Source organism: Stegastes partitus, unplaced genomic scaffold (genome assembly GCF_000690725.1).
Source record: "Stegastes partitus isolate 25-593 unplaced genomic scaffold, Stegastes_partitus-1.0.2 Scaffold503, whole genome shotgun sequence".
NCBI classification, from domain to species: Eukaryota; Metazoa; Chordata; class Actinopteri; family Pomacentridae; genus Stegastes; species Stegastes partitus.
In genome coordinates, this window is record NW_007578234.1 from 88,370 (window position 1) to 116,339 (window position 27,970).

General features: G+C 46.7%; 1 protein-coding gene across 1 annotated transcript in view; it reads right to left on the minus strand.

The window, feature by feature from the left end:
• LOC103361416 (pituitary adenylate cyclase-activating polypeptide type I receptor-like) overlaps positions 1-13,207 on the minus strand; it is a 28,320-nt gene extending 15,113 nt beyond the window's left edge. Inside the window, exons 1-6 of the mRNA XM_008287487.1 lie at positions 13,047-13,207; positions 10,035-10,166; positions 5,241-5,334; positions 507-617; positions 335-435; positions 144-241 (exon numbers count right to left, since the gene is read on the minus strand). Coding sequence (XP_008285709.1) covers positions 144-241; positions 335-435; positions 507-617; positions 5,241-5,334; positions 10,035-10,076 — 446 coding nt within the window. The 5' untranslated portion in view covers positions 10,077-10,166; positions 13,047-13,207. The remainder of the gene's footprint in view (positions 1-143; positions 242-334; positions 436-506; positions 618-5,240; positions 5,335-10,034; positions 10,167-13,046) is intronic.
• Between the last annotated feature and the right edge of the window lie 14,763 nt (positions 13,208-27,970).

A 27,970-nucleotide genomic window follows, 5' to 3' on the forward strand; every position in this document is an offset into this window, starting at 1 on the left:
TGATTGATTGATTGATTGATTGATTGACTCATTTTCATGGCCTAAACCAGCTTGTTTTGAGCTTGAGGACCCTTAGAAGCTCTGAGAACAAACATAAATGAGGCGTATTGTTCATGTGGAGGACTAGTTTTGGTTAAACTGACCTGAACCTGCAGAGGATGACCATGGCGGTGGTCAGAGACACCAGCGACGTGCTGTAGCCCACCGTGTAGAGGGCCTTGACCGAGGCGTAGTACATGTCCTGGTGGAGCAGACGGACACGAGTGAGTCTGGTGGTCGTGTGTGCGATGTGTGTGATAAAAACAAGAACCGGGTGAGGTGAACGGGAGCGTACGGGTTTGGTGGTGTTGTCGTAGAAGAAGCAGACGTCCACGTAGTGAGGGAAGGGCTCGGACCAGCCGTCCTCGGTGCAGTTACGACTCACCTTTCCCATTTCTGGAAGTGGAAAAAAACATGCCTCAGTACAGCTCACGTGATTGATCAGACTTTACGTTGGTGCCACCCACCGTCCTCGGGGCCCATGAAGTCGTGGAACAGCTCCGGACAGTTGACCACCACCACCTCTCCGACGCCGGCCGCCTGCCAGCAGGTCAGGTTGTCCCACATCCACTCGCAGCCTGCAGACAGAGCAGCACACGGGGTCAGCGTGGAGCTCCTCGGCTGGAGCTCTGCTGTTACGACGCAGAGTAAACGATGCTGACGCTAATTAAAACCAAACTGGATTCGAGATAATCGAATCGGAGGTGAGAGAGTTTAATCTGATACCCGGGACGTCCGTGATGAAGTTACGGCGAACATGAGAGCAGCTCTCAGGCCCGATTGAACCGTCTGATCGGGTTCAGCTTTGATGTTTGGACCAAAGTCTAACGGGACACGTGCAGATTACTACATTACAAACACTAACGGATCGGATGTGTTTTCCATATTTGTGTGATTCTGTTTCTTGGTGACTGAAAAATGAAAAATTTAATGTTTTTATCTTCTTTCTTTTTTTACCAGCTCTTGTGGAAAACATGTGACTCTTCATCTCCACTGCGTTCACAGCCTCACCTGTCTGCTGCAGCAGGTAGCGCACGGTCGGGGGTTTTACAGCATTATTATTTTTGCTGATACGTCATTTGAAACTCACTGCAAAGCTCCACAAAACTGCAAATTCAGACGACTTTTATTCGACGCATATTGAGCACGTGAGCGTGAAGTCGCTTTAACTTATTTGTGCCGTTATTCGTCCGTCCATGACAAACGTACGGGGGGTTGAGTTTTTCCATTTTAATTGCATAAAGGGTTTAAAGTTATTTGTAATTCAGTCTGTTGACGATATTTTATCGCCTCGACTCCACTCATGGTCCACTTTGACTTTAGCTGAACGTTAGCAATGCTAGTTAGCAATGCTAGTTAGTGATGCTAACAGACCACCTGGTGACATCTGAGACGCGTAAAGCACACGTTTATTCCTGCTGACATTGATCCACACACGACCCTGAAGGGATCGACTTCATCAACCCACCACGACGCTGTCTGACCTTTTCTCAGCGAGTCCACACCAGAAGCACCTAATGATCAAACACCATCACTCATTCCTGACCGAGCAGCACCAGAAAAACAACACAAACCACACATCTGGGCCGACACCTTTAAGGAAACGTGAGCATACGGACTGATCAGTCAGCAGGGATCAGCACGGTCCTGGTGTCATGAGGTCGGAGCCACTTCCTCGTTTCACTTTCACGGATCCCTCCCACTTGTCTTATTTTTATATTTAGCTTTACTGTTTAGCTGTGAGCTACCTGATCACACCTGTGCTGCTACGAGACAACCTGCTGCTTTTAGTAACTTGATCCATCTTGTTGTTTTTCTTCTGATAGGAATAGAGAAGTCTCATTTATCACTAACTCCCTTTATGCTGAGGAGGCAGCACTAAGGCTTTAACCCTCCACCTTTCTGATTGGTGACCAGGTGGGCTCCGTCATACTGAAACAATACTGTGTTTTAATTCATGGATTCGTTATGATTTATTACATTTCACACAATATCAGTTTTCCAAACCTCTGAAATCATCACAACAATTAGGAAACGATCCAAACAGCCACGTTAAACCAACAAGAGCTGTGAAATCGTGGATTTTTTTTTGATTATGCAAACATGATGAGAGCTGCTGGTGGATCAGTGGTTAGCACCATCACCTCACAGCTAGAAGGTCGCCGGTTCACGTCCCGGTGAGGACACCCGGGATCTTCCTGCGTGGAGTCTCCATGTTCTCCCCGTGCAGCGTGGGTTCTCTCCGGGTTCTCCGGCTTCCTCCCACAGTCCAGAAACATGCTGAGGTTAATTGGTGATTGTAAATTGTCCGTAGGTGTGAATGTGAGTGTGCTTGGTTGTCTGTCTCTAAGTGTAGCCCTGTGATAGACTGGTTACCTGTCCAGGTGAACCTGCCTTCACCCTGAGTCAGCTGGGATAGGCTCCGCCCCCCATGACCCTGGTGAGGATTAAGGTGTAGAGATGATGGATGGATGCAAACATAACGTATTATAATAAATGTGTTCAGCACTGGACCTACTGGATCAATAAACTCTGCATAAATCTGCTGTTCATTCATTCACTGTTACTTCTAGTTCCAGTGTTTGCTTAATACGTACAAAACAGATGCACGATGTCACAGCTCCTGTTACAATAATAATTATATTTTAGCATTAAACACATCCTTTAGGCTACATACTGGTGCACTAACCGTTACAGAAACATGAGAGATGACTGTGGTGATCACCGATGCTGTTAATGTAGAGCAGCTGTGGCATCAACCTGACACTGGGTGGAGGTCTAATGGATTTATTCAGCTCTGTAAAGTCACCGTCCGGCAGCAAACAGCTTCCTGAAGGTCGCGACAGCAGCTGCTGAAACCTTTAAGGCGAGCTGATTCAGACGTGGGGTCACGAGTAGCGCGTCAAACTGTACTTAGGATTTATCAGCAGAGTTCCAACATCAGCTCGTCGTGGTGTCCGATGAACAGGAAGCTACAGGTGCTGGTGGTGGATCGGTTCAGTCTGAGCTTCTGTTTGGATCTCCTTCTGTTCAAGTGTTTCGACCCAAACTTTCCTTTACCTCCAGTCCTCCTCTCTGCTGTGAGTCCGACCCGTGAGCGTTTCAGCCCAATACATCTGTGTGTGTGTGTGTGTGTGTGTGTGTGTGTGTGTGTGTGTGTGCGCGCGCAGACCTTTCTCCACTCGGCTTGGCTCTCTAATCTGTTTTGGTTCTGTCTGGTGAGCCGGACACGAAGCCAATTACCTTTTAAAGGGCAAATCGGAGCCAAATGAGCCGCACTGAGCTGCAGAGGTAACCGGCTTAATAAGGTGCTCCGTCTGCATCACTGGCCGCCGCCGCCGCCGCCGCCGCCGCCTCACACACACGATGCCACAGCGTACGGAACCGTCACTGGGCTGGATCCACCACACACACACTCCACACACACACGGTATCGAGTACATGTCCGCTAACAGACAGATGGATTCATTCATTACGGCTGATCTGATCGGATGTTTTGAGGCAGAATATTGATCACAGAACAGTTCTTATCCCGTACGTCCACATGCAAAAAAAAAAAAAAAGAGCATTTGTTGTTCATCTCTCTAAAACACGTCATGAGACTCCTGGAAAGATCTGGACGAATGTTATTTCATTAAATGATTGATTCAGTCTGATAAATGTGTTTAAAATGCCCATTATGACTTCCTAAAGTCCACAAATAATCAGTTTATATTCATATAAAACAAAGACAAGCAGCAGCTTCATATATCGGACAAGCTGGAGTCCATTCTGTCTTTTTTTTTGTCGAGTTGCCGATTCGATTTCTGAGCATCTCCTGAGTGATTAATCGACTAAACGTCTCTGCTCTACATCTACAGACAATAAACTGTCCATACATATGTAATCTGACCACAAACTGCTGATTTATATCAGATTCATTCTCGTTTAGCTCCGGAGAGGCTGCTGGACGACGACGGTGGAACAACAAGTCGCTTCATGGCAGCGATTCATTTTGGTAGAATTTAGCAGGATGATGATCAGACAGCAAATCATTACGCAGCGATTTCACACGGCCGACCGACTCATCTGAGCCCAGAGCACCTTAATTAAAAACATAATAACCTGAAATATGGTTTCTGGATTGGATTCTGATAAGTCAGGGGGAGAAAAACCAAACAACCGTTTCTCTGACTTGTTGTTTCTCATTTCTCTCTTCCCTCCACCCTGTCTCTCTCTTTTTTTTTCAGCTTTTTCTCGAGCCTGACTTCTGCAAACCAGGCACTTTTATTTCCTCAGCAACGATTTGCTGTCAGCAGAAAGCAGCCGAATGGCTTCTTTAAAGGGGGAGAGGAGGAGACGGGATGAGCTGAAGGGTCAAGGCTGGACAACATGTCGCACTGACAACCAAAAGGAGAACACAAGAAGGAGCAAACTGTTCACGTTACAGACGGATGAAGCAAACAACAGAATGTCTCACGTTGTGTGAATACAACGAGCGTTTGTTAATAAAACGCTGGAATACACAGAACTCTGAGCTTCCAACACACAGAAGGAGCTCGTGCAACAGCCTGCAGCGCCGACCTTTAAAGCCTCCGGATGAAAAACGAGCCCAGCTTACAGCTCCTCTCCTCTTTAAACGTGTTATCCTACGCTCTCAATCTTTCTGTTTTTTTTCTCTCCGAAGCTCCGGCAGCCGTCAGCGGAGCCGTGAGTCACGGTGCAGTCTGGGAGTTGCAGTCTGTTGGGCGATTTTTCGAGCAGCGGGAGACCTGTAGCGGCCGCTAATGAAAACCACCATCCACAGCCAAGAAAATAATTGCTTCCAGGAACCACATAACAAGTTTCCTGTGTTTGCAGAAAAGTGACGTGGGAAAATGTGAGAGCAGCTCAGCGTGACATTACAGGCAGACATTTGGTTAGAGAGCGGTATGACTGGATGTGATTGTGATGAAAACATGGTGTAAAACTGTGTTCGCCGTCCTCACGTTCCTCTGTGACCTCCTCCAACCTGAAAAACGCCAGATCACCGAGCATAAAAACAAGCCTGTCTTCTATTAATTCCCAGAAATTGCAGGTGATGCATGACTTTCATTAGCGGCTCAGTGTCTTCCCCAGACGTCGGCAGTTTAATCACGGAGCCATGACAAACGGTGGCTTCCCGCCAGAGGATGCCGGGAACGCACACGTGCATCCCCACAGTCGGACAAGTTCTCACTTACCGAATTCGTCGCCATCTGGGTCGTGCATCGCGATCCTCTCCATGCATTTCTCATGTTCGCGCTTTATGATGCAGTGCTCGGACTCTGAAGCCACCTGGAGGAAACACACAAGCACAGAGAGGTTTAAAAAAGGTCCTCAATCTTCAAGGACAAGTGAGAATCTAGCAACAGAGGAGCAGATGAGAAGAGCAGGAAACCAAGATACGAACCCTCTGCAGTGTGTAATGTTATGTGTCTGTGTAATAAATCCACCCAGGAGCCCTGAGGACCACGGCGACAGAGAAGGAGGCGCAAATCAGAGCAACGGGGAATTCAGACATGAAGTGCGACAGTATAAATAGCAGCACAGTCAGAAGCACCGTGAGGTGGTGCAGCGGGTTAGACGAGGTACGTTCACTCAGCAGGTCTGGGTTTGATAAATGCTGGCTTGATGACTACCTGGGTTTGTCTGGCGGGAGGAGCCCAGAGCAGAGAGGAGGAGATCTGTTCAGGTTCTGTTGGGTTTGGAACAACATCAGGGCTTCATCGTTATGTGGCAAAACATACCATCCATCATCTCTACACCTTAATCCCCACCAGGGTCATTAGGGGGCGGAGTCTATCCCAGCTGACTCAGGGTGAAGGCAGGTTCACCTGGACAGGTAACCAGTCTATCACAGGGCTACACTTAGAGACAGACAACCAAGCACACTCACATTCACACCTACGGACAATTTACAATCACCAATTAACCTCAGCATGTTTCTGGACTGTGGGAGGAAGCCGGAGAACCCGGAGAGAACCCACGCTGCACGGGGAGAACATGGAGACTCCACGCAGGAAGATCCCGGGTGTCCTCACCGGGACGCCAACCGGCGACCTTCTAGCTGTGAGGCAACGATGATAACCACCGAGACACCTGCAGCCCACGACTGGACATTATTGGAAAAAACAATGATAAAATCATTCTCCTTGTTCACCACCTTCTGTCCACCCTGATCGTCTCTGGACCAGGACCTGTCTGCTGTTAAAACTCAACCTGCAAGACGTGTTTCATTTCAGTTGCATCAAACTTAGTATTTGAGAACTTTCAGAACCACGAATGGCTCATCGACTACATGACGGGGCTGTTATAGTTTCGATGGGTGGATGGATCTTAACGTCCATCTCTGCTCACATATCTTCTGGTTGTCTGGTTGACGGTGAAATGAAAGCTTATTGTACTTAAACTGTAACCTGCAGGTTGTTCATGTTGGTTTTACAATAATGCAGATGTTGTTGATTAAGACTGAGGGTGTTTTTCAAGAATAAAAAAAAGGAAAAGAAGCTTCGCTCTCAGAAACGGTGGAGGTGGGAGGTGATGCCGGTGAATCCAGGGTCTTTCCAGTGAACTCAGATCCCTCCTAAATCTGAATCCCACCACCGGTTCTTCTTTAACTATTTACCCAGAGCCAGTGGAGTCACTGTCAGCCTCTCTGTTGATGCTCCCTGTGGCTCTCTTAAGGCCAGTGTCTGTGTTGCGTCGCCTGCTCGGCTCTCCCCGTGAAGCGATAGGTGTAATATATCCCGCCGAGCCGCGGCTGACTCATCACTCCATCGCTCTGCCCTCCGATATGAATTCACTTCAGGCCTCGCTGCCCAGATAAGATAGGGCACCAACCGGCTGTGAAGATGTCCTCGGACTCACTTCCTTCCTTTATCTCGCTGGACGCCGGCAGAATTTAAAAACGCTGCATGAATTACATGGAACATCATTAGAGGCCGTCTCCAGAACACACCTGTTAGAAACGCCGGACCGCAGCAGCCTCAGAGAGAATCCCACGTTCTCCTGTTGTCAGTGGTGTTTGATATTATTTAATAAAACCAGCTCTGGCATTGTTTGAAAGAGAGACCTCGCTGTGCTGGTGGCAAGCATCCACGTTGCTAAGCAGCAGGTAACCAGCCAGGAGCCGGCGCACGCTGTCGGCAAAGCTTCCCAGAAATGAGAAATAATTGGATGCAGATGACTAATACCTGTTTGGCACCAACGCAGACGGGCCTGTAGGACGGCAGCATGAAGCCATCGGTCGTATATTCATATAGAATCCTGGATGCTATGAGCTGGATGATCACATCTGCTGGAATTACAGTTGTTTTCTTACGTAATGGTTTCTGGTTCTGGTACCAGCCATACAGCACCAGTCGTTTATACCTGGACGGTTATGAGTCCCTAAATTAAAAGTTATTATTACTATTATTCAGATTTCTGGGCGGCCTGCTACGCACCTGGTTTACCGTCAAACACCAAGAAACACGTGGATGTTTCTGGAAGACTGACCCAGACTGAACTTTTACAGAACATAGCACGAAGTCAGAACCTCCGGCTGTGTTTGGGCTCCATCGATGGAAATCAAGTCAACATCAAAGTCATTAAGTCAAAGCATCTCCGAAGTTAAAATTCAGTTAAAATTATTTTAAATTAAATAGATGTGAATAAGACGAGTCATGCCTCCTAACGACAGGCATTCGTTTGGAGCTCGGTTCATGCAGTCGCCTCTCAGGGACCCTCCAGGATTCGACTAGAGCCTGAAATCACCCAGAGCCCGGCAGAAGCAGGAAGCAGCAGTAAGCCTGTCTGACCAGCAGCTGTGTTAATATCACAGATTACGACTGAAACAGATCATATGAAATGACCAGAGCTGGACTTTAACGAGTTAGTTTTGATTAATTAGTTTGCAGAAAAAATAACGTGTTAACAAAACAAAACAAAAATAAATCGCACCTTTCTCAGTTCTCTAACTTCTGGCCCACCGGTAACGCTGATGCTCACACTCCAGCCACTAGGTGGCGCTAATGCAGCTGAAGCTGGTTTACCAGCCATGAAGAAGATGCACAAGAAGGTTTGAACAGTGACAGAAGACGCTGCGTGGCTTGTTGGGAGGAAAGTTGATTTTTTTTATCATATTAATTTATGCAGAAACATTTGAGGGTGTCGGAACCAAAGTGGACCGAACCACATTTAGTAGTTTTAGAGATAAATGGGCTCAAATGTAGTGTTGCTAAAACCATCCTGGTTGTTGGAGGAGTCATTATCTGCATCCAGAGATAGAAACAGCTGCTCTGTGAGGACTTATTTCAGTTTTAATTTCCTTCTGCTGAGCACCAAAGCGGGCCGTACCACATTTTATACTTCTTGACAAACAAACTGATTCCAGGTCTGTCTTGTTGAAGAGTTTACATCATCAGGAACTAGAGACACTTCTGAGGTACTTCTGACACCAGGTGATCTGACCAGAGAGCTGCTGGCGGTGCGTCTGACTGCCTGTGACGTCCCGGCGGTTCGTTATTCTCATTAATAAAGGTTTTACAAGCGTAATGTGCAACAGCTGATTTTTTCTTTGCTCACTTGGGGGCAGCGGATGCAAGCTGTGAACGCGACACATTACAGGCCGTTCACGCTCTTGGATCCCATCAGAGGAAAAGATCTGCGTCCTTCGTTTGCTAAATGTTTCGCCTGCTGACTTTAGCACAGGCTTCATCAGAACATCACCCAGAACCGCTGCCTGCTAAAGGACCTTGAAGAAAATACAGGATTTTAGAATTAAGATCTGAGCTCATATATGCTCGCGTCATGTACTTGGAGGCCCAAACAAGACAAACTGATGGGGATCAAAATAAATAAACCACATGAGACTCTTTCCAGGTTGCAGGTGTCAGTCGGGTCCATGTTTGTTGTAAACATGTCCGTCGGTGCAGCGGTGGAATCACTGACGGTTTTAAAAGCTCCGTCCTAAAACAGACACCATGACAACGCTGCCGGCAGCACCGGGCGCATCAACGGAATAATTTTTAAGTGTGCTTCTTATTCTCTGCTCCCAATCACTCCTCTCCTCTGCTCTGGAACAGATGTGTGCCCGGATAAGCCTTCCATTCGGAGCCCACGCAGCACAGTTTCCCTCCCCGAGGCTATTTTCGAGGGCCAGATAACTCAGTAGCTCCCACAGCGCCACGCAGCACAGATAATAAAACTCCCATTTGACGTCGCAGACCACTGGCCCGGCGTGCAGACCCATTTGACACACAATAAGTACATCACAACAGACATATCTGCCACATCAGCCGCTGAAGGTCAGCTCCAGACCGCATTGTGCGCCGCGGATGTTTCCGGAGGAGCGCTCCACGTATGTTCGGGTGACTTAAAGGTTGAGAGGACGTCTGTGGCTGCAAGGTCACGTCATGAATTAATTGTAGTCTCCTCAGCTGTTGCTATTTTTCGGTTACAAAAGCAAAAAAGAAAAATCAGGTGGAGGAGGGATGTGAACTTTCAGACAACAAAAAAAAGCAATTTATACATCTGTGTGGCTCCGAGTCCTCCCACACATCTTCACAGCTCCTCCATTCTGCTTTTCATTTCAATGAGGCCGCTAATAGATGTGAGTCATGGCAGATGGATCGACAGCTCTCCGGTCAGTCGGGCCATCTGTTATTGTTCTAGGAGGTGGCCGGCAGCCTCAACGCAGAGCTGATCTGGGACCTGTAACGTATGCTGATGTGCTGATGCGGCATATGGTGATTACCGTCCTTCCAGCGCTCGCCACCAAAAACAAACCGGAGCCGAGGAGGGGGGAGGATGCAGACATGTGAACACGCAGCACCTTTATATATGGATGTATGCATTCCTGAGCATCCCACACACACTCACACACACACACACGCCTACACATGTGAACAGCACACACACACACGCCTACACATGTGAACAGCACACACACACACGCCTACACATGTGAACAGCACACACACTCACACACACACTCATGCACGCCGACGGCTCACCAAGGGCAGCAGGAAGATTGCAGTCAGCAGGCAGCCTCTCATTGTTGCCCGTGAAGCGCTGGTATCCAGAAGGCTCCACGGTCTCTGCGTGCGTTCACAGGGATGATGCACCACGCTTCAGCATCAAGGGCTCTGAAACACAGCGCACAGAGGCAAGAGGCTTGGTGAGAGAACAAACGGCAGAGCGAGTCGGTCGACCTGCGAGAGGCGTCACAGGAAAAGCAACAAGCAGACGACCAGTAGATGTTATTACTCACTACTGAAGACGCTCCTTCAGCGGTGACGTCACTGCCAGCGGCTCTGAGTTACTGATCTGTGGACAGTTTGTTCATCTTTTCTTTTGCACAGATTTTAATTCCTCTGGAGTCATTTGAGAGCTGCTGTGTTAGTCTGTGACTAGCTGTAAATGAAACTGATGGTTCAAATCTTCCTGAATTACGCCGGCGTGCCGCCTGGAGAGCTCTCAGCCTTCCTGTTCACATCTATCTGCTTCTGAAACTGCCTTTTGCACACTTTTTTTTTTTTTTCCCATCGACTCTTGCACTTTATTTGCACCACACATCAAACACTTGAACATCTTATTCACATTTTCTATATTTTCTCATTATTTATCTTCGCTTACTGCATTTTTATCTGTGTTTATGGTAACTTTACCCTCTCTGATGTCACAACCAAATGTCCCCTCAGGGATTAATAAAGCATTTCTGTTCTGTTCTGAAGTGTTTGTTTATAAATTCATTTCATTTGACACAGCCAGACAACTTCTAGAAACGTGTCGTCTCCATGATAGCAGCATTCTACGATGAAGAGTTTAAAACAGTCTGTCTATAAATCATGTGACATTGACTTCATTGAACATACATCTTTTTCCTTATTGTTGCTTCTATTCCAGCTGCCTGTATGTGTTTATCTACATCTCCTCCTTTCATCTCTCATCTTAACGCTCCGTGATGTTCAGCACTTTAAACAACCCACAAACCAACTTTCCCAGCAGCTTAGTGGGACACACTGGGAATAAATCCCGTCATCTGTTGAACCCGAGCTGGTTTCTGGTGATCGCATTCAACCGTTGACTCGACTCAAGTGACAAAACGTACAAGTTTGAAAACTGTGATGAGCACTACCCACCAATACAGCACTTTCTGTGTTGGATTTTTGTTTAAAAGATGTGTTTTAGTAAATAAAATCAAACAAGAACTGTTCCCCAGTGAGGCATCAGTGCAGTTTATCTCATCTGATGCAGACACATAAACAGAACACACAGGCCTTCGGTGGATTGCATCATTTCAGAACCCTGCGCTCACAAAACCGCCTCGATCAGATCAGAGTCAACACACGACTGCCAAAGACATGTCGTCGCCTCCTCCACGTCAAAGCAAGGATCTGAGACTTCATGACAAACTGATCACTGAAGGCAAGAAATTTGGAAGCGTCCGTGAATCTCTCTGATAACATTCATGTGCCTGAGGTCAGCCCCCCTCCGCTGCCTCCCCCTCTCCACGTCTTACTCATCGGCACAGCTTCCTGAAAACACAATGATTCACCGCAAACACGAAGCTGCACTGACCAGCAGCAGCACACGACAGTAAAACAGCAGAACACACAACGGTAATTCATGCACACACACAGTCGGATTCAGCTCCTTGTCCTTTTCCCTCTAGTAACGAATCCAATTACCTCCGAAGCATCTCTTGCATGGTCTATCAAGTAATAGGACAGAGCGTGCTCGGAGGGAAGGCACGCAGATATCCAGGAGGACGACACAAGTCAAGCAGGGCTGGAACCGAACACAAACACAGACAGACACGGGATCAATTAGCTCCATTTCTTGCCATCTTTTCAGTCAAAAAAAAAAAAAAAGCCCACCAGCAGCAGCAGCAGCAGCAGCCATGTTGCTCCAAATGAAGTTAAAAAACATGCAGAGCAAATCTGTGAGGAAACACTGGTGCTGCAGGAAACAGCAGACGGGCTGAACATCGAAGCATCCTGAAGGCAGGAAACCAAATTCAAAGCCCTGCTCTGGTGAGCTGTGCTGTGCTGTAATGCCACGCTAGTATTCACTGTTGTTGTTATTAAAGTGTCAGAGCTGAGCATAAGATGAGATGTAACAGCTTTCAGTCACAAATGCTCATCTGTCTGGCAGCGAGCTCGACCCAAACACTGACAGGAAGCACACAAAAAACAGGACGACTGGGAAACACAGCCACTGAAATCAGCAGCAGGTTGTCAATCAATGACAAGACTGTGAGTGTGTGTGTGTGTGTGTGTGTGTGTGTGTGAGTGTGTGTGTGCAGATGCAAAGAGAAAAACAAGAGCGAGAAGAACCGAGTGGCATCGAGTCTCCTCAATGATTAATGCCCAATGTAAAGGGAATTTTAAAGATCTGTCTGCACATATCAGCTCCATGTGTGCTGAGACCCTCTGAACAATGTGCTGCATCAATAATTCATCTTCAGCTTTAACCCACTCCAGTCAGACAGGAGAAGAAGAAGTAGAAGGATTCCAATTAACCCAGACGCTGTAAACAACGCACACACTCAGCTCCATCATGCTCCTCAGCCAGAAGCACACACGTCCTCCAGGCCACATCAGTCCGTCATTCACAGCACGGCTCTGAACGTCAGGTGCTTCGTCTCGTATGGAGGCAGAAGAAAAACGCAAAACAGCCTTAATTGCAATCAATAAGTGATCAATGACATTTTCCCCTCGGTGCTACAGATCAATAGGCTAATTTTGTCCTGCCTTTTTCCCTCCCAAGCCCCCATTCGCGAACCTTTAACTCATCTCCCTGTGGATGACCTTCGCCTGAACATGGACAGCATGAGCGAGGAGCAGCGCCTGTTCACGGCTCACCCACCCGGTGGATCCCGCTGCTCGGCGCTTCAGAGGAAATGGAGCTTCTTAAAACCAAAGCGGGTTCAGGGATTCCCTCCTCTATTCATCATCCGAACCGAGGACATGTGAGGAAACGCGCGCAGCAGCCGCCGTGGAGCAGAAGTCAAAGGAACTTACCGATGCGTAATTTTCGGAGGCGCAAATATCTGCACATGAAGCCATCGGTATTTCGAGATCCCCGGCGGCGTTTCTACCTGGTCCTACTCCTGAGGCAGAATCAGCCCGTCCTGAACACGACAGGTGCCGTTACTGCTGCTGCTGCTGCAGGACGCACTCACCGCGCTGCTGCTGCTGCTGCTGCGGCACCACGACGACGGCGGCGCGGAGGAGGAGGAGGAGGAGGAGGAAGAGGAAGAGGAGGAGGGTATCGGCTCCTCCGGGGTTCGCACCTCGTTAGACACAGAGGCAACAAAGTGAGACAGTTTAGTCTACAGATGCAGGGATGCAGCGGGAGGAGGCGGAGGGAGGTTTTCAGCTCTGACACAAAACATCCTCTATGCGTCTTTGCGTCGCGCGTGGGACCTGGTTCCAAAAAGGAAACTACTCATAAAACTCGCACGTTTGCGCCTGCGCGGCCCAGACGCTCCAGAAGGCACCAGGTCCGGTCGCCCGCTGGGTGCAATTTGTGAGGCACTGAGTCGGCAGCAGAATGTGCGTGACTCACATCCAGCCCAACGTTTAACATCTGAGTTCCTGCATGTTTGGCGCAGAGATGCAGAAGTGTCGTACTGTGAACTCTGCTCCAGCAGCAGCCTTATTCAGGCAGAGGTGATGTGCAGGTCGCTGGGCTGCTGGTCATCCTGTTTACTGTCAGCACCGCGGACAGCGACCAGACAACCGCCTCAGGGCTGAGCTGAGGGCACAGCCTCCGGTGAAGCTCACGATCTGAGTCCCAAGAGCTGATTGTTGTAATTCAGACAAGAGAGAGGGGCGGATCACTGAGCAGACCTGGACCTGGACCAGAACAAAGACATGCGAAAAGACCTTAAAAACATGCAAAACCAACACAAAGGAGCAGAACGTGACAATAAAGAGATGCAAAATAAATAGAAAGAAGTACAAAAATACCATAACGAGACGCAACATCAACAGCAACAGGCCCAAAATGACTATGAGGGGATGCAAAATGAACACAAAGAGGCAATAAAGCTCTGGTAGGACACACAGAACCAACATCCAATGGCGCAAAATGACCATAAAGAGATGCAACATGAACACGAGGACGTGCACGACAAACACCAAGAGGCAAAAAAGGACCGTGAAGAGGTGTGAAATGAACACAGAGAGACAGAAAATGACAATAAAGAAATGCAGCGAGAGATGCAAAACGAACCGCAAGAGGCACAAAATGACCATGAAGAGGATCAAAACCAATATGAAGGGGCTCAAAAAGAGACGCAGAACGACAGCAAACGGACACGAAATGAACACAAAGAGGCACAGGGATGAAAAACATCCACCGACGTGCAAAATGAGCAGAGAAACCTCCCAGCACGATGGAGGCCGATGCAACATGAACACAAAGGGCACGGATTCATGCTGCTTATTCACTTTGCACAGACCTTCATTTGTCATTAATTCATCACAGCAAACACTTTTTAAAAACCTGACCCTCCTTTTTTTAACCTGAACCCAGTCTGGGCCCCAGAAGCTCTCCGTCTCTAGACCTGAATCCAGGATAGACAGTTTCCAGAACAGCGACATGCCGGCCAGTGTTTGGAGTGCAGAGACGTGATTGATCGCCCGGCGGAGGCCTTTTGATAGGCTGGCTATAAATCAATGGGGCATAAAAAGTATTAAACCCGGGGAGCAAAACAGGAAGCAGGAAAGGCCACATTAACTGCCTTGAAGACACCGGCCCTATCAAAATGTATGAGGCGGGGTGGGGGTGGGGTCCACGAGTGCAGTGACGCATGTCTTCTGCTGTTCCCGGAACATTTTAACATCAGATCTGCCTCAAGGACATCCACAGAGAGGATCCCGGTGAGACACATTCAAAAAACAATTCTGGCATTGCAGTCAGAAATCGGTGGACTCTGTTTCTTCTTTCACATTCTAGCAGGTAAGAACTCGGGTCGAGCCTTGTTTCCATGGCAAACACTCTGCCGTGTCTTCCGCCGGCTTCCAGTGAATCAGGCGATGACGCAAAGACAGAATCGCACTGCTGCCATAATTACAACTGTGTGTGAGCAGAATATCAACAGAGGAAGAAAAACAAATACTCACATTGACGTGCCGTCGATCCGCCGCCGACTGTGGCTTCGGTTCGGTCGCAGCAGAACACACTGAGGTTCTCAGGTGTTTGTTCTCAGCCGTCCTGATGGTGGCGCCGCGATGGGAACGTCTGCCGGGTTCACAGGTCAAAGCAGAGACTGTCAATGACCCGACGCCAGCAGATTACCTGTGAGTTATACGACGCAGGTGTTGCATTCTGACAAATGTCGTGTCTAAATAGAAAGCTTTAACAGTGTTGGGTCAGGACGGTGGAGACGGTGGAGGAGGAAACCAGAAGGTTACATCCACTGTATGAAAAGTCTTTTCTTTTCTCTCTATCTGACATTAAATCAGACTAAACGTTTCCTGTTTCAGCTCAGTCAGGATCACCAACATTAGTTCTATTTGCTAAACACCAGAATAATGAGGGAGAGAATTTTTTATGACTTTCTTCAGAGTCAGAAGTTTCCATCCATCTCCTCAGTATCTGCTAGCGTTGCCTTTAAGTTTTGTTCTGGGGTTGATTCGCACATTTCAACCAGAACTCTTCATCTCTGGACTCGTCTCCTTCCTGAGCCTATGATGGCTGGACATTCCCATGGTGGTTCTACTGATAGAACCGTCTGAACAGATGAACGTGGAACCTTCAGGCATCTGGAGGTTGTACCCAAGGATGGACCAGACTGGTGGAGGTCCACAGTTCTCCTCCTGATGTCTTGGTTGATTTCTTTAGATGTTCCATGTTGTCACAAAAGGAAGCAGTGTGTTTGAGGTGTGCCTTTAAATACATCCAAAGGTGTGCCTCCAGTTAACTCAAATGTTGTCAATTAACCAATCAAAAGCTTCCAAAGCCATGACATCATCATCTGGGCTTTCCCAAATAGTTTGAAGGCGTCTTAGTGTAGATATGTTTAATCCCTCCAATGAGTTGTGGCTCTACTGAAACAGAAAGAATCAGATTCCTGAACCACCTCAAGAAGCAGCGACTCTACAAGCTTCAAGCTTCCTCTGGATGTTGGACGTCTTCTCTCTGAAGTCCATCCACGCTCCAGAGGAACCCTATTTCAGCCATGTGCATCCACTGGCTCATTCTGTCTGACGCCACCCAGAGCTCAGGACCACAGATGAGGTCAGAGCGTCCTGTAGGTGGGTCCATTTCTTCACCTGCTGCCCCTGATCCATCCATCCATCTCACACTCAACTGTCCCATCACTGGTGGACACAATCCTGAGATAGTTAAGCTTTTATCAGGCAAGAGACCATATATGGTAGCTTCCTTTAAAAATGGTCAGAATCACGTGACTTCATCCAGCCAATCAACCAAGGTCAGGCTACATGACAACACAGTCGCTATGGCGTCTGACCAATCAGGAGTGAGCCAGAGTGATATTTAGACACAAGTGTCCTGAGTTCTGTAAGTCTGACTGCTGATTTGGAAATAAATGTTCCTTCATCTTTATGTGTGTTTGTTTTACAAGAATGTATCCACATATCTTTGGTTTTTTTAATCTTTTATTTACCCTAGGCGGGCGAGGAATTGTATTTGATCTGAAACGTTTTTCAAAAGTCAAAAAAGACAAAAATGTCCTCTTCTATCCACCAATAACGTTCCAGGGTTCATTTGCAGCAGCTCGCCTCCAACCCAGAGGGAACAATTCACTGTTTCCCAGCAGAGAGCCTCAGATCAAAGCTGCTGGATGGCTGAGTAGCTGTTGGTAAGTTACAGTGACCAGACTGTGTGACCGGGCTCTCCATGGAGCTGGTTGATGGAAACCAAACCTGTGAGGCCTTGGAGCTCAGTGACAAACAGGCAAGTAAACTGCAAGACAAATATATAAAAAAAAAACAATAATAATTTAAAGGGATGATCAGCTGGTTGCTCCCGACTGAATGGAAGCAAACCCCTCGTATCTACTTTGCATGTAATAAAATGAAGGTGGTTTCACGCTCCGTGCTGTTTGCAGGGATTCAGGAACAGTTTGTTTCTTCAGCCGCTTCACTGACACTTTCTTTTAAGAGAGCATTTGCTCCATCGCAGCACCACTCAATGAGGCTCTCCACAGGACGCCTCTCCCACTCGGTCTGCCATCATCGGCCCGCCGGATCGCCATGGAGACTCGTCTTCAGCAGCATGTGGGAGGGAAAGCATCAAGTGGTCGAGTGCAAAGCCCACCTACTCACCTCGTCTCAAAGAGGACGCCGTGGGGAGCCGGCCCAGACTTCCCAACTTCCATCTTCACTGTCCTCCCACGTGTCGGCCTCCCGCCGGACGCCTGGCGTGCAGGAGATCGATCCATCAGCCGTGCACGAGAGCCAGAGGAGGACCAGGAAGGCTCACGACTAAACGCTCTGAAGAATGCAAAACTGAAGGGACAAATGAAAAACACCCTCCATCGAATCACCTGACAACCACACGACTTTCTTTTAGGGTGTTTGGTCAGTAGAGGTTTGCTCTACAACCTTTGTTTGACTACTTTTGATGAAGAGAAGGTCGTCACACAGCCAGTTCTTCCACAACATATCACATCACATCTCACAGGAAGTCGGCCGGCTTCACAACAGAAAGTTGGGAGAAGAGGAGGAGGAGGAGGAGGACTGCTAAAGTTTTCACGCAAGGGCAGATGGTGAGATGAGCAAAAGGCTGATGAAAAAAAAAGTTCTCAGTCGTGAGCTCTCGCCTTCTTTCTTGCTTTTAACAGCAAATGTGTGCCGAGGAACGGAGGAGGGAGCAGTGGAGGATCATGGGAAATGTGTCCTTAACTTTATGAGACACCAGGAGCAAAAGATGTAAAACCCTTGAACATGACCTGATGTGGTCCTTCACTGTCATCAGGGGAAGAACTTTTAAAACGCCTCTAATGATACCTTTTTATTAACAACAGCTGAAGAACATTCCTGTAAACACACGTGGAACAGATTATTCTAGGACACTAAAGCACAAGTGCTCCTAGACATAAATAATGATGTACAGAGGTAAATATTGAGCCCACAGCAGCGTTGGTGACGTTTAACGGGGTTCTCTGAGGCTTGTTCAGCGTCAGTATAACAGAACAAGGTTTCCTTCAACGTGAGGCTGAGGACGGACTGCCGTGAGCTCGCTGAGCTCATTGCAGGTTGTCAGAGAAAAGAGAAAAGCAGCTCAGCTTTGTAACAGATGACACATGTTGTCATGAGGTCCTCTCACTGGTGTGGAGACAAATCACACATCAGAGGTGTCAGTAGGGGAGACTTCAGAGTGAGGTCGTGTCTCTGCTGGTCTCTGGTTGTTCAGGCTTCTCCACCACGAGTCACTGAGAGACAAAAAGTCTACACAAATAAAGACAGATGGAGTAAAGGAGATCTTCTCTGTGAATGCTTTATCTCCACAGTACAGAAGGACAACACAGCTCCACTGATTCATCAGTGCATCAGTGTCTCTTAGATGGTGGTTTGTGGCCCATTAATACAGAACCAGTTGCACAGTTCAACCAACGGCTGACTTTGGTAGGTTGAAGGGATTTTTGAAAGTTCTGAAATATTTGGGGCTGTAAGGTGTCTCGGTGGTTAGCACCATTGGACACCCGGGATCCTTCTGCATGGAGTCTCCATGTTCTCCCCGTGCAGCGTGGGTTCTCTCCGGGTTCTCCGGCTTCCTCCCACAGTCCAGAAACATGCTGAGGTTAATTGGTGATTGTAAATTGTCCGTAGGTGTGAATGTGAGTGTGCTTGGTTGTCTGTCTCTAAGTGTAGCCCTGTGATAGACTGGTTACCTGTCCAGGTGAACCTGCCTTCACCCTGAGTCAGCTGGGATAGACTCCAGCCCCCCATGACCCTGGTAAGGATTAAGGTGTAGAGATGATGGATGGATGGATTTTCCTATTTCTATTACTCCTTAGTCATTCCTTGGGGCAACACAAACAGCTGAAACCACATTCCTTGTATGTTGTGTACATACTTGGCCATTAAAGCTGATTCTGATTCTGTTCCTCAACAATCTGAACTATGAGCCCGTGTGATGGTCCAAATCACTGCATCTGAAGTCATCATGGTTCAGATTATCATGAAATCACGCCATTTAAACAAGAAATACTTTTATATGATAAGAAATAATGAATGACTTTATATACAGTGCTCAGCAGATTCACTAGACCAACAATATTTACCCATTAATACACCAGCATGTAGAAGCTCTTTGACCAAAGTGATGCTTTAATGCTAAAATATAATTATTATTGTTATGAATGGATTTTCTAGTTTGCTAGAAAAATCAGAAAAAAGTATTAAAGCACATTATCATGTCTTGATTCAGACGTCAGATTATAGTTCTTTACTGAACAGAAACATGAGTTTTAGTGGCTGAATGTGATGCTGGATTCATTTCTCAGAGAAGCCCAGTGAGCTGCTCAGTCGTATGAACATGTAGAGGTGTAACAGTGCATTCCAGACAACATGTGTAAATGCTTTTCATAGTTTTTCCTTTCTGCATGTTTTCCCACATCGTTTGCTGCTTTGGAACACGTTTCCTTTAACGTATCTCTGGATGACATTTAGGACAAAACTCATGACTACTTTTTCCAATTCCACCACATTCATCGTTATTATCAATAAAATATAGTTTTTTTCTTTGTATAGATCTGCAGTCTGCACACTTGCAGGCAGCTTCTTGTCTCTCTTCATTCCAAACATGACTCTGAGAGCCAAAACACACAAACCACAACATGAGGGACCAATTGACTGAAGGTTCTGTTGTTATTGTCAACACTATGTGGACCATCAAAGGGCTCGCCGGCGCTACGGTCCGGTGTGTTCGTGATGTGCCAGGAAACACAGCACATAACACACAGAAGTGATCGGCTGGGGTTGGTGTCCTCTGGAGTGTTAGTGGTGAGACGTAGGTAACAAACGAGGGCTCCAGGCTGAGTGATACTTAGTGAACATAAAAACAGTTCAGCTCCAGTTTTTGTATTCAGCGCAGCTCTGTTTATCGTCCAACCATGTGGCATCCATGTCTGTGTTTTTACTGCTGTGACGGTCGTTTCTGAGTCACTGCTGCACTAACAGCAGCACAAACTATTCCTAATGGCGTTTCGCAGGTTGTGTCTAAATGAAACGGCTTGTTGGGAACATTATGCTCACATTAAAACAGAGAGAGGGACGATCACCGGCACCTCCGAGCCCCAGTCGGCGAGCAATCAGGCTGAAGGCCTCCGAGTCCGGACAGAAAGCAGCTAACATGCGACGACAACAGTCACGATGAGCAACAGCGAGCTGTCAGGAATCCAGCGGTCTGCATGGAGAGGCGCTGCTTCTTACTTTCTTTTACGTGGTTTTATCAAATTTCCGCAGCGTTCAGCCGCAGATTTCTCAAACAGGTACGAAGCTCTGCCACATCGATCACCACGCCGTCGCTCCGCTGATTAATGGCTGCCACGTGCGACGCAGTAATCACTGTCATTCTGCTTTGGATAACTAATTATAAGGCGAGTGGAAGGCAGCTGCGTGACCTCCAGGCTTTGTTCTCACAGCTGGAGCTCTCAATATGCTACAGTGACCATTTAGCCTGTTCTGACGGCTCAGAGCTCATGAACCTCCCGAGGACAGAATTATTACTGAGTGCTACTTGTTGGAACGTTCAGTTTTTAAGATCTGTGACGAAGAGATCGATTTCAGGTTGTTTAGCCTCCACGGTAACTTCTGGGACATTTGTTGTGTAATTGATATTTAACATATATTAATATATGATATACACAGTGCTTGACATATTTATTAGACCAGCTGTCTAACTTGTTGATCGCTGTATGTACAGATAAACACACACAGCTGAACCAGACGTTCACATGTACTGTATAAAAAGACACAAAATCAAGGAAACTAAGCACATGTATGTAAACTTCTGACTTTAAAGAAATAAAAAAATTCTCTCTCTCATTATTCTGGCATTTAGCAAACAGAAATAATGTTGGTGATCCTTTTTATCCTGTGTATGTAAACTTCTGGTATCAGCTGAACAGGGCTGGACCTGAATAGCCGACTATTCGTTCGCTGTGCTGCTATCGGGAAAAAAATTTAGCTCTCTGAATATTTTGCAAAACAACAATCCAACATTTATGCCAAGGTTGAATTGAATTCACCGCACAAATCTAGAAATCATGCTGCAGCATGATGCTGCCACCACCGTGCTTTCTGCAGGGACGGTACCACAGACTGTATAACAGATGGACGTAGCTGCCGTGACGTCATCCGTTGGTTTCTGCACTGAGAACATGAAGCCAGGGTTTTGCTACTTCCTGGTTGACATCTTGGATTTTTGGAGCCGGTGATGCAAAAATCGTGGGAGGGGGGGCGGAGCCATAGGAGCAGCGATTGGTCAGACGGATTGAAAGGCGGGCCCTCTTTGCCCCGCCCACATTTACCGCCTTCTGCTTGCTTCGTCTGTATGGTCGCTGCCGACTGTCAATCAAGCCAGCCACGCCCCTTGCCCCGCAAAGTGTTGACGATTTTTTAAAAATTCAGTATTGATTTATTTTCAGATTGGTCACCTGATCTCTGGATCTGACCATGAAAACTAATAAGAAAACAATCCTGAGCTGTAGGAATGCAGTATTTGGTGATCTGTGATAACTTCTTTTCCAATTCCAGTCTATGGGAGCCAGGGCTTTGTGGAGCCAGCAGCTAGCGGACGTAGTGATGCTGCAGGTTTCTGACACTTCGGGTTGGCTTCATTTTCAGGGCCGGTTGCTACGTCCATCTTTTATACAGTCTATGGACGGTACATGCAGACAGTGAGCAGTGCCGGATGGTTTCCAGACATGTTTGCTCTGCCAGAAGAGTTCAGTTCTTTACATCTGACAAACTTCAAGGACGTTCTCCATAGAGGACTTCTAAAGGTCCATCTGTGCTCCCTGTCCAAGGACCTAGCAGCTCGATACTCTGTTTAAATGGACAGCTGACGTCTGGGCAGTTATTCCAAACTTTCTTCATTTCACAGCGTCAGTCTGACGTTATTCTCCCGGCAACACTCAAAGCATCAGGAATGGTTTTAAACCCTCGACCTGATCTATGCCTCACCACTAAGTCATCAGAGATCTGCAGAGATTCGCTTGGACTTCATCCTGATGTTTAAAAGGAAATCTACAACACAAGAAAGTGCACAAAGAGTTAAGAGTCAGACGTTTTGATTTGGTTTATGACCAGACATCTTCACACCCGCTGACATCAGCCTCCACTGAACTCCAGTCTGCAGAGCTAATTGGCTAACATCTCCAGAGGCGTCCGTCTTCTTGACCCCTGTGGATTTCTTACATTTTCAGCTTCCCCGAGCTTCTGAAGGAGGTCATTGTTCATTAAAGTCTTTAAATGGTGTAATCACTGCTCACTTCCCTTCCTTTGTCTCCATTGTTCAACCAATCCAGTGAGGTTTTGTCTCTTTTGTCATAAAATACACACCCTCCGATGCATCCTTTGTGATTTTAACATTTGTGTCATCGTTTTAATTTTAATCCAAGGTTCTTCAGTCTCTAGAAGTCGTACCTTTGACAAAAAGCTTGACTCAGAGGGTGTCGGCCTGCAGCTGAACCGAGGGACACGTTCTCCATCACTCAACAGTTTCTTTTAAGAACAGTTGTTCGTCCATTCTTGACCATATTTTCCTATTTGAAGTCGGCATGCCAGAACCACATCCCCGATCTGCTGGTAAATTAAAGTGAAACAAAGGCTGAATTCCATTAGAATGAAAATTCAATAAGCAAAGCCGAAACTAATTTGCCAGTATGTTTTGTTGGGTCAATTCATTGAGCAGTCTGGTACGGAGGGATGCTCAGTGAACTGGATCCTACTGGTAGCAGCTGATGCTGAGTGATTGTCTGTTCTGTTGGTTTGTTTGCGGGTACAGCTGTGTCGTCTCACCTCCAGTGGTTCTCAACACATTCAACAGATCAGTCTTGTGTCTACAACGTGGCTTCTACATGCTGCTTAAACACGGCTCCATAGATCTGCTCCCACGGTGCATCTGCATGTTTGTCTTCGATGCAGTCCGAGTTGAAACCTTTAAGGATTAGAGCCGAACAAAGCAGGTTGAAACTGGGACACTGCATGCACGAGGCTCCCGCTGCATCAGAAAAATCAAGGAACAAAACGTCCCAGTTGTCATGGAGACAAAAGAGTCTGAAGAGCTTTATATATATATATATATATATATCTACACGCCGTATTTGTTGGCTGTGTGCAGACTGGATTGATCAGCCTTTTAGACTGTCAGGAAAAGGCAGAAAACTGAATTCTTAAAGTGCTGCGGTGTTCACGGACGACAAATAAGTTCAGTTTAAGATTAATGACAAACCACAGAAGTCGCAGTTTTTCATAAATGCAAACAGACACAGCATGTAACAGCATCAGAGGGCGAGTTCCTGCTGCATGTGATCCCCTCAGAGAGACCGGCGTCGACATCACTGAGAGAGAAGCTTACTCCAATCAGGATGAGTCAGACGACTTTAAGCCCGAGTTCTCGACACAACACACAAACACAGAGGATGAACCGCTCTGCAAGTAGCTCAACTTTTAGACACACACGGCTTCTGCTTTCAGTTGAAACAAAACAAAACAAAAACAGGCCATGACGTTGAGATTTCATGATGATAAAACTAAAGACCGTTTGAATGCATGTGTGCAGGTTTGGAGCTTCAAAACCGGAGTCATGCAGTGAAGCAGGCAGTAAAACAGCAGCACCGTGCAAAGCAACACGCAGACAATCTGCAAATGAGACGGTTAACATGGATGTTAACATCAAGATGGCCACTCCTGGAGACATCAGGAGGTGATCCTGGAGATGACCTCACCTCTTGCATCCTTCACTTCGACCTCCTGACTTTTCTCTCTCTCTCCCAAACACCCAGAACTTTCTCTTCAGGAACAAACTGAGCAGTTTTAAATAAAAAAATTAAAAATTCAACCAGAGTGATCCCAGGTCACAGAAGAACACATCACACCTTTCTCTCTCTCTTTTTTTTATTCTAAGCATATTTACTTCCCGAGTCTTGTTTTTCTCATAGTTGAATTTATACTATTTGGTTCTTGGTTATATTAGAAATTCTCTTTCATGCAATTCTGCACGTTTTTATTGTTATTGTCTCAGGAACCGTAAGAGATGAACACATCAGGTCTGATATGAAACGTGGGCTTTTTGCTTTTTAGGTTTCATCTTTTTCACCGGCTTCGTCTTCTGTGTTATATTTAAAGTCGGGCTCCTTGAGTTAACTTACACAACAGTGCAAACGTTTTCTTTGAAACTACGATCTTCGGCTCTTAGTTTTCTGATGTTGTCTCACTTTTGCAACACAACAATACAAACGTCTTGTTTCAGACCATCACAGCCACACATCCCGCAGCGACCTCCTGCAAAGGCTCCTACTTTCTGCTAAACAAGTGAATTTAGAAATCACAACTGGCTTCCTAATTCTGCATGTGCAATATCCTCTGCATATTTCTGGACAACAGCAATAACTTTATTTATAACACCTGTAAGGACGGAGTTGACAAGGTGCTCAGACAATGGAAACACAGAGACAACCTGGGAAAACTTAAAAACGACATCACACCAAAACACCAGGCAGCTAAAAGTTAAAATAAAAGCAAAAGACAACATATAAAATAAACAGAAAGTGCATAAAAGCAGAATAAAACACTAAAACTAATTAAAGCTAAACTCCTACAAAAGTGATTTTAAAGAAGTTACTGACTCCTAGTTTAGTTTTCACTCCTCAGCTGCAGCATTCAGATTTATTTATTCTATTTTATCTTTCTTGTGCACAAATGAAGATCTTGAAAGTGATTCTAAATTGATCACCAGCTTCCACAAGGGACAAAACAAAACCGCTATAATTTGTCTGTATTTCTTTAATCACAGTCATCTGAAGTGGTGCTACACTCAGGAGATGTGAGGAGCGTCTTCAGGATGGTTAACTGACAGGAAGAACCCAGCAGACCTGCCGTCTTTGTCATTTTCAGCTTGGAGTTTGTCAACTCTCACGTCATCGTTGTTGTTTTGTGGAGGAAACAGAACGTCGTTGGAAACGTGCAGCGGAAAAGCCGAGATCATACCAACAGCAGTGAGTCACACCGCGGAGCCTGTGTTCGCTCCACATGGGAGTCATTTTAGAGGTATGAATCTTGTGCAAGTTAGAACCACGGAAATGTAATTTATAAACACATCAGAGCTCATTGTCCACTAAGAAGATGATATTGTTGTGCTGTACGGGGAGCAGCCAATGAGCGACACTGTGCAGAAACGTTCATGATCACATCAACACAGAAGAAGTTTCTCCTAAAGCTGCAAACACAGCACACTAATGAGAAGGAAATGTTCATTACAGCAAGAAGGACAGTTGCTTGTTAGCGCAGAGCAGCTTTTAAGTCCGGCGATGCGGTCAGAGGTGCAGATTTACTCTGAAACTGAAAGAATAAACGTCTGTTTGAAGATAACACGGAGGCTCACGCTGCTGCTCTGCGTTCACGGCCGCTTAATGAACATGCTGACGTTTGGCCGGCTGTGGTTTGGGTTCAGAGCTCCAGCTGCCAGAGGAGCAAACTGATCTGGCTGAACGGAAAACGCATCAGGTCATTATCCAAAAGGAAACCAGGCAGGTGATCAGAATGAAACCTGGAGAGGAGCTCCTGGAGTTTGTATTCTGCTGTGACAGATCTCATATGTTTGCTTTCATACCCGTCATCGTTACAAATAATTAATGTTTCATAAAAACTCACCTGGAGTGTGTCATTTTACAGGTTTCCAACAAGAACGTTCATATATCAGCTCTTACAACGTTGTGGAAACATGTTTTTAATCCCTGCACATGGTGGACGTATGAAGGAGAACTGGACAACATGTCGCCTCGCTCTTTCAAATCAAAGCTGCTTCGCTGTGCATGTATGAAATAAGATGTCTTGCTTTCTCTGTGAGCTGTCTGGATGTTGTGCATGCTTGTGCAGCTTCAGACTTTCCAAATGAATTTCCACATTACTGGCCTGAGTGGATCAAATTCTGCGAGCTACAAACAAGACTACGAGAGGAGAGCATGTCAAAGCCAGCGACTTCCTGAGACAGCGAGAGGCCAGTGGCGGTAAATGAGAGGCCAGCGGGATCTGGTCCTGACTCCCCCGTGATGAGCCACCCACTCCCACTCCGATTCGCTCACCGAGCCGAGCAGCTCGCTGCCTCTGCAACCCTCTGGATGTATAACCGACTGGGTTCACAGGCAGCATTCCTGACTGTCCGCAGCATCTTTTTTTAATTGATCCCAGTGACGAGGGAGCGTCTGACCCTGCAGGCGGCCACCTACACAAAACACACTCCAGCCACCCAGAGAGGACCCTAACCCTACCCCTACCCCTAACCCTAACCCTACCCCTAACCCTAACCCTACCCCTAACCCTAACCCTCTCTTGTGCAGCCATTCCAAGTGGCTTTGGCTGAAAATATCTGAACTTTTGAGGAAGGTGCTGGTCACTGTCACTCTATTCAGAATCAAACCAGGAGAAAGACACTCTGTGGACACGTGCTCTAGTCGGTAGAACCTCTGAAAGTCCCTCTCAGGTCATTAACACCCACAAATCTACTGAATATTTAGTTCTGATACACAACCATGACTTAACCTTTCTGAGGTCAAAGGGACTCCAGAGTCCTGTAGAAATGTTGTGTGGCTTCACCTCAAGATGTTGTGAAATGAGGGAGTTGGTGCCAAAGTGGACCGAACCATGTCTACTAGCTTTAGAGACAAATGGGCTCAAAATTAAATGTTGCTAAAATAACAGTCCTGGTTGTTGGAGGAGTCATTATATGCATCCAGAGATAGAAACAGCTGCTCTGTGATGACTTATTTCAGTTTTAATGTCCTTCTGCTGAGCACCAAAGCGGGCCGTACCACATTTTCTACTTCTTGAGAAACAAGCTGATTCCAGGTTTGTCTTGTTGAAGAGTTTACATCATCAGGAACTAGAGATACTTCTGAGGACCGTGGGGTAGAAACAGATGCTTGGTGGTGCTTCGTTAAGGTTTTATTTCACCTTACCGTACCTACCAGTTGAGTTTCCACGGGGCTTGAGGTCTGACGTTTTGAACTACGTCAGCGGTTCCTGTGGCTCGGTCCAGTTTGCCGCTAAACTTTCATCATGGGCCAAACTTCTATGCAGCATCGTGACATTACCAGTGGGCTGCTGGTTGGAGCACTTTGACACCAACTAGTCGACCAGAAACACTGATCAGAACAACATCAGCTGTGGATGTTTTGTGGTTTGACCCGCTTTGGCTCTGAACCCTTCACTTGATGCGATATAAATAAAAGAGATTTAATTTAGAACTTGATTCTGCATAAGTGTGAAGTATGAACCCATGGAAGTCTGATTTTTTTTTTAGGCACATTGCAGTTTCAAGGCATAAATGACGACTAGTTCCACCGTCTTCCATCATATTAAAACGAATGCAGACGTTGTAAAGGTCAGCGCTTTGATAACTTCACTCCCTTTCAGGACCACTGACATGGTTGTTAACGTGTACGTCAGGCTGGCATCGCTGCTCTCAGAACATCTAACCGGTTAAAACGTCGAAGGCTCAGAAAGGTAAGAAGCCACACTTTGGAACGCCGAGCCCATCTATGGATTTCTTCCAGCAGCGGTTGCTATAGAAACATAATGTTCTGGTGAAACCGACAGAACAGAACGAGCTTCTTTCATTAGATGACATCATCGGGCTGGAAACCTTACTGCAGAGCCACAGAGGACTTGATCCTGCTTCCACAGGCAGGGTCACGCTCCTCATAAAGCAAGGACAATAAAGAAAGCCGCGGAGTGCCCCTTTA